At 25.8% G+C, this 12,476-nt stretch overlaps 1 protein-coding gene across 1 annotated transcript; it reads right to left on the minus strand.

Moving 5' to 3' along the window:
• Positions 1-456: 456 nt before the first annotated feature.
• LOC132940164 (cell division cycle protein 27 homolog) lies at positions 457-11,788 on the minus strand. The gene is made up of 16 exons (XM_061007612.1): positions 11,621-11,788; positions 10,703-10,778; positions 9,956-10,103; positions 9,510-9,789; positions 9,336-9,445; positions 8,010-8,186; positions 5,938-6,058; positions 5,706-5,849; positions 5,441-5,628; positions 5,171-5,356; positions 4,884-5,109; positions 4,674-4,801; positions 4,334-4,451; positions 4,014-4,217; positions 3,823-3,961; positions 457-537 (listed from the first exon to the last, which is right to left on the minus strand). Exons 1-16 carry the CDS (start codon positions 11,642-11,644, stop codon positions 527-529), a joined length of 2,280 nt encoding a protein of 759 aa, XP_060863595.1. The 5' UTR covers positions 11,645-11,788; the 3' UTR covers positions 457-526.
• Positions 11,789-12,476: the final 688 nt, after the last annotated feature.

Raw genomic sequence — 12,476 nt, forward strand, 5'->3', positions numbered from 1 at the left:
TAAGAACTTTCAAATGTGTATTATAATAGAACGAAACAATTAGTTTATAATATAAGAGATTGCTTACAAAATGTATATTTACATTTCATGGTGTACAAAACAATAAGTTACTGGTAATAAAATATACCAAGTAAATTTAGATTAATAAGAATTATACACAATAATATTATATTTTTAACAATACAAATGAGCTCTAAAAATCAGGAACTTTATTACAAGCCACAAAACTTATTTACTGAATACAAAATCAATTTTAAAAAAAATAAACAAATAAAAATAGGAATTGTTAAAAATGACTTTGGTTCTACAATATACTTTATTTGTAGTTTTTAACCAAAAACAGCTTTCATTTAATGATGCATCTCAACAGTCTTTTTTAATTATTATTATGATTTTTTTTTTTAAATAACCACTAAAAATAAATTTTCAAGGTAATAAACAATTTAAAAATATTAGTTAAGAAGATAATATAGATTATAATGTTACAAAATAAATAAATACATAAACAAACAATTAAGTTACTGCATCAAGGGTCATCTAAAAAATAAAAATATATATATTTATTATAAATAATAATACTTTATCACATGTCAGTATTGAATATAGTTATTTTCATTATTTGGAATTATATAATTTCAGTTTCATTTAATTTAATTGATGTCAGTAAGTAAACATTTTTCATTTTAATACTATTTGAACTTTATTCAAAATTAGTATCAATTTATCATAATAAATAATAATAATATCATATAATTTTGGTGAATTTTCATTCGTATTTTTTTTTATATAATTTTTAAAATTAAAATTAGATTCATTCAACTATAAATTACACAGAAATACAGCTTTATTTTTTTTATTAACATGATCATATTACTTATTAATATCCATGCTGTTTTTAATTTTATAATGGACATTCAATAAATGATAAATAACAATGATATATGTACATCATAAATTACTTCATCCGAAAAAAGTAAGTATTATTCCAAACTAGTAAAAGGCAACCCTCGTCGGAATATAAACAAAACTTTAATGCAGCCATATATAAAGTTATAACTAATTAAAATATAATTATCTTTATTACGCCCTTAATCTGGTGTGGTTCTATATTGGTCTTAACCTCTTTTACAATTTCCAGTATGTCCTAACTAAAATGTTAATATACCTACAAATTAACAATTAACTTATCTAACTTTATGAAACCAATATTAATTTTATTTAACTAAATATAAATTTTAAATTGCATTCTTTTAATTAACTTACTATGTTGAATAACCAAATACTATTGTTTATAAAGTCTGTATAATTATGTTTTCTCACTCATTAACTACAATTTTTACAAACGGCCGACCAGTATCAATAACTTACATACATGAATAAACAGAATACAATTATATATTATTTTGACATATTAAGGTTTAATATATATTTGAATTCATAATACCAACTAGTAACTAAATAATTAATTTAAATTTAAAAAAAAAAACTATTTATATATAGGGGGTCCTTATATTACATTTTATAATATAAGCTCTTTGGCCGAGAATAATAATTTTAACCAACATTTATAAGGATATTTGCCATAGGTTATTTAATATATTATATTATAATAATTCATAATTTTTGTAAATAATAGTAGATAGATACTAAAATAAGGTTCTATTATATTGTTACTGTATTCCATGTAACCATGTGTCCGTGTTCAGAATTTTCTTGTTATTTACCATATAAAATATTATTATTTAGGTAAAACAATTTCACTAGTCATTATTTTCCACATTTAAATAACCACCATGTGGAATAGTTGAGTATTTTGAACTATTTGATATATTGTAGGTAACAGGTTACCAAATACCTGCGTTCACCAATGATATTTTTCGCATTCTCGTTAAAATACTATAAGTATTTGCATTACTTGACACCATAGGCCAGGGGTCTTCAACCCGCGGCCCGCCCTGTCATAATATGCGGCCCGCGATCACATTTGAAATTAAGCATGTATATTTTCTATTTCGATAAAATTATAACATCTAAGCCATCGCTATCCGAAATATGCGATAAGATAAATTTAATTATACGTACTATACCTACCTACCTACCTAGAGATAAATGTTAGCTGTTGCCTGTTAGTTCGTAATCGATTGTGGAATGAGCATAATACTCGTGTGAAATATGTCAGTCAGTAAAAAACGTAAAATCTCGGATGACAGTCGCGTTTTTCAAGAAAAATGGTCCAATAACTATTTTATTTCAAAGCTAATGAAACATATTTTAATTTGTTTTCAATTCCATTTTCATTACCAGTTGAAGATGTCCCAGAAAACATGCAAATGGAGATCATTGATTTACAAAACAATAAAGTATTAAAAGAAAAGTACAATTTTTGTATAAAATACATGTTTTTACTACGAATGCGGCCCGCAAGATTATTAAAAAATAATACGTGGCCCGCTGCATAAAAAGGTTGAAGACCCCTGCCATAGGCCAATTAGAAGGAGGCTATTTTAAGGGCTAAACTCCCCAAACATTTCCTACATTTTTTAAACCTTATTCAATATTATTATAGTAGGTCTTCAGCCCACCTTCAAATCTCAAACGGTATTTGCACAATAGTGGAAATTTGATACACGAACATAAAACAGGTGACAATTCTTCATTTTAATCTGCCATTATCATGTAAGTAAAAAAAACTTATAAACTTAAATATTATAATTTCTACATAAATTATAAGCTGACATTTTCGTTTTACCATTTTAGTTGTGTGGACCACCAATTATGTAAAAAAAACTTAGAGGCCCACTTACCTAATATACAGGTATAAACTATAAAATATAAATACACACAAATAAGACGATATAAGAAATATAGATATATATAAAAATCTTGATGTTATAAAGTTATGTATTATTATGCAATTTTAAGTTTGCTGACCCTTGAATTAGACTTTATCCGTGGCCCAGTATTACATTGCCACGGCCCATGAGTTAAGGAACTGATGTACTATATGTTGGTGGTAAAAATTGTTTTTTTTGTACAAAAAGCTTGAAAATTTAATACAGAACCCTTTTGTAGTTTTTTTTCATGTAGCATTTATAATTATTGAAAATTGCGGTACATATACACAATTTGTTGTTTAATGGAATAGTATTATTTAAATTTTTAAATTGTGTAGTTGCAAGTTGATATTACAAAATTAAATATACAATATACCATATTATGTTTAGATCTTATTGTACTAGTATATTATGATCCAAGATTCTAATGCCGGGTTGCGTGAAGAATTTATTAATTTAATGGTTCAATAAAATTGAATGGGCCACTAAATCATGTTTAAGGGACCATTAGTTTACTATTGATTTGTTAAATCAATAGTGACTATTCATGCAACCTGGCATCAGATTATATGCCAAAATAATATATAATAATTATATTCTGTGTGTAAGTTGTTGACACTGGTTGGGCGTACCTTCACTTACCGACCGTGATCGGGTGTCTAGACACAGGGATTATTTTAAATAGTAATTTATCTATAATCTTCATTATTAAATTAAAAATAACAGGCTTTTTAAAAAACTTGTGTTTTTTTTTACAAAAACTGATATTAGTTTTAATTAAGTTAATTATTAATTAACTTTTACAATAAGCTTTTCACAACAAAATTACATGAGAATATTGTTGTATTATAGATTTGATATGATAAAAAGATGGATATAATTACAAAAATCAAAAACATTATATTATATACTTTTGATGGATTGTTTTTCAAAAAAATAAAATGAAAATTATGAGATTTACCATGAGTTTCAGGTATTATGCACTAACCTGAATCATCCAATGGGGATTGATTATTTGTCGGATCTATTGCTTCTTTAATTTGATTACTGGCCCCTTTTGGATCTAAGTCGGTTGCTCTATTAAAGTTCATTAATGCCAAGTGTATGTTGCCTAGTTTTTTATGTACCTAAGAAAAATTAAAATTAAAAACTAAAAAAAACAATGGTATTACACCATACTTTTCCAGTTAAAAAATAGACTAGAGATTCCTTTGGCACAATTTCTTTCAATTCTTCCAACTCATACAGTGCTTCTGGTAATTTACCGAGTTTAGAGTAAATTTGTGCTCGTTGATATTTACACATTGGATGTTTAGGTTCTAATGTTAAAGCAATATGTAAAGTATGTAATGCTTGGTCAGGTTTGTCCATACTATTTTGTACCTGTTGAAGAAATGTTGCAACATAATAAAAATCTTTGAAGTAATATAATTATAATATAAAATATAATGACGATTAGGAAACTTTTGATTTAGATTATAAGAATTTATTATACTTACAACAGCAATATGACACATGATTAAAGCGCTACTATGATTTATTCTAAGAGCTCGCTTATAATGCATTTCAGCTAATTCATACCGTTCCTGTTTTTGATAAATAGCACCAATTCCATACCTAAAATATTGATAAGTCATTATCAGTGTATCATAAAACAGTGTTAATAGTATAAATAAGTTAAAATGAATGTGATATTTTGAAAATTCCATTGGGTATAGTGAATAATAATGTAATACACGTAGTAATAAAAAACTTCATGCCCATACAGATAATATTTTATGATTTACAATAAAATAACTAGGAAGTTAAATATAATTTAATATATAAATATTCTTATACCAAGATTTGTAATGTCTTGGATCTAATTTGACAGCTTTCTGGAAACAAGTAATAGCTTTTTCCAATTCTTCAGTGACTAAATACTCATTACCTAAAAGTGCATATGCATATGGAAAATCTGGATTCACCTATAAGTAAAATAATAAAAATGTACACAATTTTTTTCAGTCAAATAAAACAAATCAATATTATAAAATAATATTTACTTACTTGTATAGCTCTTTGAAAATATTTTATTGCAGTTTGGTGTTCTTTTTGCAAGGAAAAGCAATTACCAACAACACACCATGTAGATGAAGAATTTCTATCTAAAGCAGTCATGTCTTGTGCTAAAGCAGACAAAGCAACCTCTTTCTGTTGATGCCATAAAGATGTACTATAAAGTTCCATTAATGTATCCCTATATGGTTCATGCTCTTTGACTTCACTAAAATATCTATGGAAGATAATTTAAATTAATAATAGTAATTTATAAACTGTTTATATTTAGTAAATACTTTATTGATTGTAAATAATCAGACTGTTCACAATATGCTTTGCCAATCATTGACAATACAAAACCAGTTTTATACTGTCGGGGCGGTAAACTTTGAAATAATTGAATTGCCTTTTTACAATTAAATTTTGACAGTTGCAAATACGCAATTCCAATATCTCTAAGTAATGACAAAAGTCCTTCTACAAAATTAAATATAAAATTGTTTTATTTAATACTAATAACATCAAAAAGAATAAAAATTGAGTTAAATGTTAATCATCACCTGTAGTTTTTTTTTTGTAAATTAAGAGCTTGTTGAGCAAGTGTTAATGTTTCTACTTCAACTACTCCACGCTCTTTTGGATGTCTTTCAGTTATATCAGCAAAAACTGACTTTTTGGGTACCAATCCACTTTTTATTTTACGTGTGGCTGATTTTGGGCTAGCAAATTTTTTATTTGGACTCTTCGTATTTTCCTGAATAAAATATTTTATTTACATTATTATTATTTAAATGTTGAATATGTAGATTTTAATTTAAAAATAAAAGTTACCTTGACCGAACAATTGTTGGTGATTATTCGACTACTACGTCTTACAACATGTGACATTGGACTTGAAGGCATAGTTATTTGTTGTGTTCCCAAATTGTTAATATTACTTGTATTCCCTGACTGACTAAATACTGGTTTAGAACTCTATTAATTTAACGTTAAAAAAATATTGTAAGTAATGCACCAGCAATAAAATAGATTTTAAAATAAATTTAAAATATTCCAAACTTACTCTTTTTGATATGAATTTCTGATCATTAGTTTCATTTAATGTAGCTGAAGGAACTAAAACCATTGATTGGGACGAACAAACAGACAAATTATCTGAATTTTCTAGAGGGAATACTCCAAAACTATTTTAAAAATAGCAGACATTAGTTGTATTTAAATAATTAACCCTTATATAGTTTTTAAAAATAAGACTATGGCCAAAATGCATATAGAGTTAGAACTAAATCCACCATTATGTAATTTTGAAGTAAAAAATAATACTATAATGGTATAGAATAAATATATTACATTACTATTCAATCAATAGAAGTGATAAAATTAACTGCCAAGAGTAAACATTTCCGGAGGATTGGGATTCGAGCTGGTGCGCCTTATACATATAAATGATAAATAAAAAACAATATTTATCAGGGCAGTACCTTATTTAACACAATAAATACAATATTCACATACTGCATCCTTGATTGGGCCGGGCAGACTAGCAGAAAAACAGTACCATGATTGGAACGATGATTGAAGAAGAGCAATTAAGAAAAATACAATTAGGTAGGTACTAGATAGGCAACGTCTAAGATAAGAAGATTGTGTAGAGATGTAAAAGTGGTAGACCTAAGGTCTGAGGGAAGCAGACGAAGACAGAGAGAGATGGAGTTTACAGGCCAGGAACCAAAATAAAAATGTCAATTGATAAACGGTCATTATTCAATTTAACATTCATATTTGAAGAAGTCTTAATTATCTTTCTTAAAACGCAAAATAAATTAATATATGATTTTTCAAATATGATGGTAAAAACATGTATGATAACTAGAGCTCAGACTTTGATGCATATGTTTTTTTTTCTGGAATGCTTGACATGATGTTTTCTATGATACAAATATGCGTCAAGTACACACTGACAACAAACTTTTATAGGGGCATATTTTGCATTTTTCAAGGCTTTTGATGTTGAAGTGCATTTTAAAGCTTTTTTAGAACATTATTTATTTTTTTGGTAATGGTTTGTTATACCCCCATTTGGGCGATTGAAAACTTTATAGCCCCACCACTCAAGTTTGTTATCTCCTCGTCATGCATAATAATAAATATATTGGAAAAAATTTCCAAAAGAATAATAATAATTATAATAACAAATAGTATACAAGTAATAATAATTGATTTTTTGAATATGTTTAATAAAAATATATAAATGATAGTAATAGAAATAATAATTATAAAATATTTTTTTTTTAAAGTGTAGATATATTATAATGATAAACATTAATTAAAATAAAAATGTTTAGGCTTAAGAGATTCCCAACATTTTAGAATTGTATGTTATAAACACCTACGGTAGGTACCTAATAGTACAGTAGGGCCAGTAGGGGTTAAGTTAAGTGTAAACTGTAAGGGGATTATGTCATGTGTGGGATTTAAGTCATGTGTAAAAGCCGTTTGGCCACCATGTAGTTGTGATGCCATGAGGAAAAAAATAGGTACCTAATAATAGTACTGGTTCTTTTTTTTTTGTCAAATTATTACATTGTTAACGTGATCAATTTATTATTGATGGCGGGGAAATAACAAACTTGAGTGGCGGGGCTAAATGTTCACTTGTCCGGGTAGAACTATAACAAACCAGTACTTATTTTTAAATTATTTTTAGTAATATTTAAAAAATATATTAATACAAATATTGTACGAAAACAACATAACGTAATCTTCTGATTTATAAATAAAACGATTCACAAATTTATATTGATTTCAGTAGAAATCCGGGGTCTACTAGTACTTTTAGAACACATTTTTAGTTTATAGTTCATAAATTTATTTTTTGATATTTTTAAGGGCTTTGTAATCCGAGCCCTAATGATAAGATTAATAAAATCATAAATGAAAATTAATTGACAGATTCATTATACTTAGTACACTCTGTGAGACAAGAATTTACCTGAAAACGCATCAGACATTTGGTTATTTAATTATTATTATGAAACGGGATGAGACTAATACAAATTTAGATATTAATCTTAAAGCAAAAGTAAAAATGTTATGATCTTATTCTTATAAAAAAAAAGTTTGTTGTTAATTTACCTTGGTGTCAATGGGCTATAAGCATTTTCATTAATCACTTTTACTTTTCTCCCTATTGGTCGAACAAATATTGCTTTAGCATTATTCATATCTGGTGTAAATGGCTGTATACCACTGGATATTGAACTATTACTACTAGGTACAGACATGTTGACCATTTTTTGAGCTGGTGTGCTACTAGAATTAACAATAAATTATCATAGATTCAGATGTAATATCATAAATATCTAAACAAATTGGCTGCCACAACTGCTGTAAAATCATTAGGATGTTTTAATGTTTTTAGTCACAGTGTATTATTATGCTAAAGCTAAACGGCCACAAAACTTATATATTTTTACACCTGTATAATGACTTAAGCACTTTCTAATGCACAACTAATGCTTTTAATAATTAAACTGTGACATAGAAGGCAATATAAACAACATCATAAATAATTTTATTTGTTGGGTAAAAAAGCGTGAAAATTTAATGCAAGGCTACTGATATATTGTTACAATAGCAGTTAAAAAATATTAAAAATACATAGGCACAATTTTTTTTTATAAGCATTTAAATTCAAATTTTGACAAAATTTATCAAATGTTCAACTTTTATAGCTAAGGATTGAAAATTTGAATCGAAGTTCCATAGTTTATATATAAATTACTTTATTCACAATAATATCATAGGCTGACTGACCATTTTCGCTCAGAATCGTTTTTCTTATACAATGATATTATATCATTGAATTCAAATTTAACACCATCCATTACAGTGACCCAATTGTCACCTACTGTACAGCAGAGCGACATCTGCTTACCCACCTTTTTTTTTTGTTTACAGTTGGAATCTTTATCTTTTTTATCTAACCAAAAGAAAAATAGTTTTGAAAAATATTTTTTTTTATAAAACTGTAGGTAATATAATAATAATAATTTTGGTAGTTAATAAAATGAATAAAATATTTATTCACAATAATATTATCAAATATACTTGGTAATATCATAGGCTAACTGACCGTTTTCGCTCAGAATCGTTTTTCTTATACAACGATATTATATCATATTATATCAAATTTAACACCATCCATTACAGTGATCCACTTGTAACCTACTTTATAGCAGAAAGACATCTACTTAGCCACTTTTTATATTTGTAATCTATAAGAAAATTAATATAAAATATTCTGGTATTTAAATAGTCATATTTTGAGACCAATAATTTCCCAAAATAATGCTTGCTTCATTTCATGAATGAAGCAATAAAATGTTAAATACACCATTTACAATTCAGTGATGGCATCCAAAATGTTAAATTATTATTATTATTAATTTATTAACTTACCTATTAAATGTATTTACTGATTCATATGAAAGATTATATGTTGATAAAGGTGTTGAATTGACATGAGAATTTGAACCTAGACATTTATTAAAGTTGTCTAAATTGTCCACCTAAAAATAATAAGAAAGCAAACTCAAAATACAATTTATTATATTTAATATTGAAATATTTTACCTTAAATATTTTAGTGGGTTCAGGATCAGGTTTCACACCTCTGTCGCATAAGTCTTGGAATGATTGCCACAAAAAAGGATTTAAATACAGAGCCTTCCTACAGGCCTCAGCAGCTAAATGTGATCTTTCAGAACGCCACCAAATGTGACTTATCAATTGCAAAGCAAATGGAGCACTGTCACCATAATCAGAAATTATGGTTTCGATAAATGATGAACACGATGAAGATGATATTAAATCACCTACATTACCAGTTAGCACAGTTTCCGCTTCAGACAATCTATAAGTTGATTGAAAAAATTAATTAATAACATAAGAAAACAAGATATACCTGTAAATTATTTAGTATATACTAGTAATTGGTTGAACAATTCTTTAAAAAAATAACTATTATATTTTAGTCTCAGATGTACAAAAACATAAAAATAATGTAGAAGTATACATACTTGTGAAGATCAACACAGCAACGAGCTAATAAAAATTTGCATTTTTCAGACACTATTTTTTTCCCACTCAGAATTGTATACGCTTGAGATGGTTTACCCGATCGATAATAACAGGTAGCCAGTAAAAAGATGCTTTCATCTGAATCAACTACAACATAATTTTTTGAATGTATTATTAAAAATCAATAAGATATTAGTTTTTTATTAATCGTTAAAGATTGTCTATAGTTTTGAGATGACATAATAAATATTAACCAAGAGATATTTATTAATAATAATGATAACATAACATTATTATTAAATTACCTAAAAATGTATTTGCTTTTAAATTTAATACTTGTAATTACAGTTTTTTTTTTTTTATAACAAATAATATGTCTATATAGAGTTTAAGAAATTGGAAGACGTTAAAATATATTACAATCATAAGACATTTTTCAAATAATAAAATATGATTGATTAAAAAGAAAATAAGCAAAATACATTTAAATGAAAAAACCAAAAATCATTGGTATGATTAAATAAAATATAAACTTTTATTGTGTCAAAAGTATGCTAATATTTAATAATGAGAGCACAATCCTTGCCAGTACTACAAATCTTATAAATGAACAATTAAAAATATTAAGATATTAAACCTCAGTAAATAATGAAGTTTAAACAGTTCGACCATGGATGTATAAGCCGCCTGCAGATCTGTTAATTTTAAACTTTCTATTCTAATAAAAATATTTAAAAAAAACTTACATTCTGCACATAATCGTTCTGCAAGAAATATTGCATCTGAATAAGCATAATGATTTAAACAATGCCAAATTGCAGCCTGTGAAATATTAAATTACATAATATATTAGTATATTAATAATTTATATAATATAATAGCAAAATGTATTTAAACTATAAGTATGTTAAAAACCTTTACTTTAAATTTGTTGATAGTACGTTAGTAAATTTTAACAATTAAGATACCTATTAAACTTCATAGTTAAAAAAAAAATAATTTTAAGAATAAACCAAAATTGGGTTTTTAAATAAAACAATAAAAATCTATCATAAACATTCTTTAACATATCAAGCCTATTAGAATAGTTTTATTTTTTTAAATAAATAATTTAAAGTACAGGTAGCCTCCAGTTTTTAATTTACATAAATCATACAAACAAAAATTCAATACATCATAGAATAAAATATTTAATTGTGGATATATAAGTAAAAATTGTACAGATTAATATTTATTGGTTTTAAATCTTAAAAAATAAAAATATTTAACTATATACCTAGCTAACCTAATAGCTGCCTGTATTAGGCAGCTATTAATTAATTGCAGTTTCAAAAAGCAGAAACAAAAATCCACATATAATATTATATTTTAGTCTTATTTATTAGTTTATTATTCAATCACTTAAATTTTATTAGAGTTGTTTGAATGAAAACTAATTATTCTCGAACTACTTATCTATTGTACATTATACCTAAAGCAAATTAATATATTTTAGGCATTACAAAAAACATAATTCACTTTTGAGTATACAAAATATGCAAGTTTTATTTATCTGATAATTTTATTTATAAGAAAAATAGGTATGTTTATTTCATATTTTAAACTTCAAAACCATCAATCATTATTGTTGACATAGGTTTTATTTCCGAGAACTACCTACTTACTTGGATAGGTTCTTGAATAATCATCGTAAACAAGTAAATTAATTTATATGTAGGTATGTGTATTGTGCACTATAATAATTGTTATTAGTTGAATGTAATTAAAACACAACCACAATTCAATAAGAAATTAAAACTAAAATTAGGAAATTAATATAAAATATATTTTTATTGAGTTGCGACTTTATCATGTAGTGAAAAATGAAAGAAGCTAAATTGATAAGAATGACAATCGTACCAACCTACTTTTATATCATAGGTACATTGATTTTCATTTTTTTTTTAATAACATTATTAACTTGAATAACAACTACCTACTTAGTTTATAAATATTAATTCAAGTACTTATATCGTAAATATATTTTATTCAAAACATTTGATATTATTCTTATTACTTGATTAAAATTATCAGTTGTTAATTAGACTAATTACCAAATAAATTTAAATTATTCCATTTGATATCTTACTTATATCATCAACTTTATACTTATACAGTTATAAATTACAAATCTGAAATCTTTATAATTAATGCCTATAATGTTTGACAAATGACAGGTGTGACAAATTGTGGAATAAAAACCACCGGAAAAAAATTCACGAAATATTTTTTATACGCTAATTACCTCACTATTAATATTTAATTACAAATATATAGGTAATAGGTAGCTATAATATACTTATCATTTAATGAATATATATTATATCGGTAGACTAACAAAAAGTCCGATGTAAATAATCCAAAAAATAAAAAGTCAACTTTAAAAAAGTCCGTAGTGAAAAATTCCGGTACTTATAATTAGGGAAAAGAAAATAGTATATTGTGTGGCAAGGGCGGGAAGTGAGCTATTTCAGTCACGGC

This window comes from Metopolophium dirhodum, chromosome 3 (assembly GCF_019925205.1).
Source record: "Metopolophium dirhodum isolate CAU chromosome 3, ASM1992520v1, whole genome shotgun sequence".
Taxonomy (NCBI): Eukaryota; Metazoa; Arthropoda; class Insecta; order Hemiptera; family Aphididae; genus Metopolophium; species Metopolophium dirhodum.

Excerpts from the sequence above, each read along its gene's own strand:
- LOC132940164 (XM_061007612.1), bottom strand. The coding sequence starts at position 11,644 with ATGATTATTCAAGAACCTATCCAA. Across the intron at positions 8,187-9,335 it reads TCAGTAAATACATTTAATAG|TAGCACACCAGCTCAAAAAA; the intron begins GTAAGTTAATAA and ends TGTTAATTCTAG. Across the intron at positions 5,850-5,937 it reads AGAAATTCATATCAAAAAGA|AGTTCTAAACCAGTATTTAG; the intron begins GTAAGTTTGGAA and ends TTAAATTAATAG.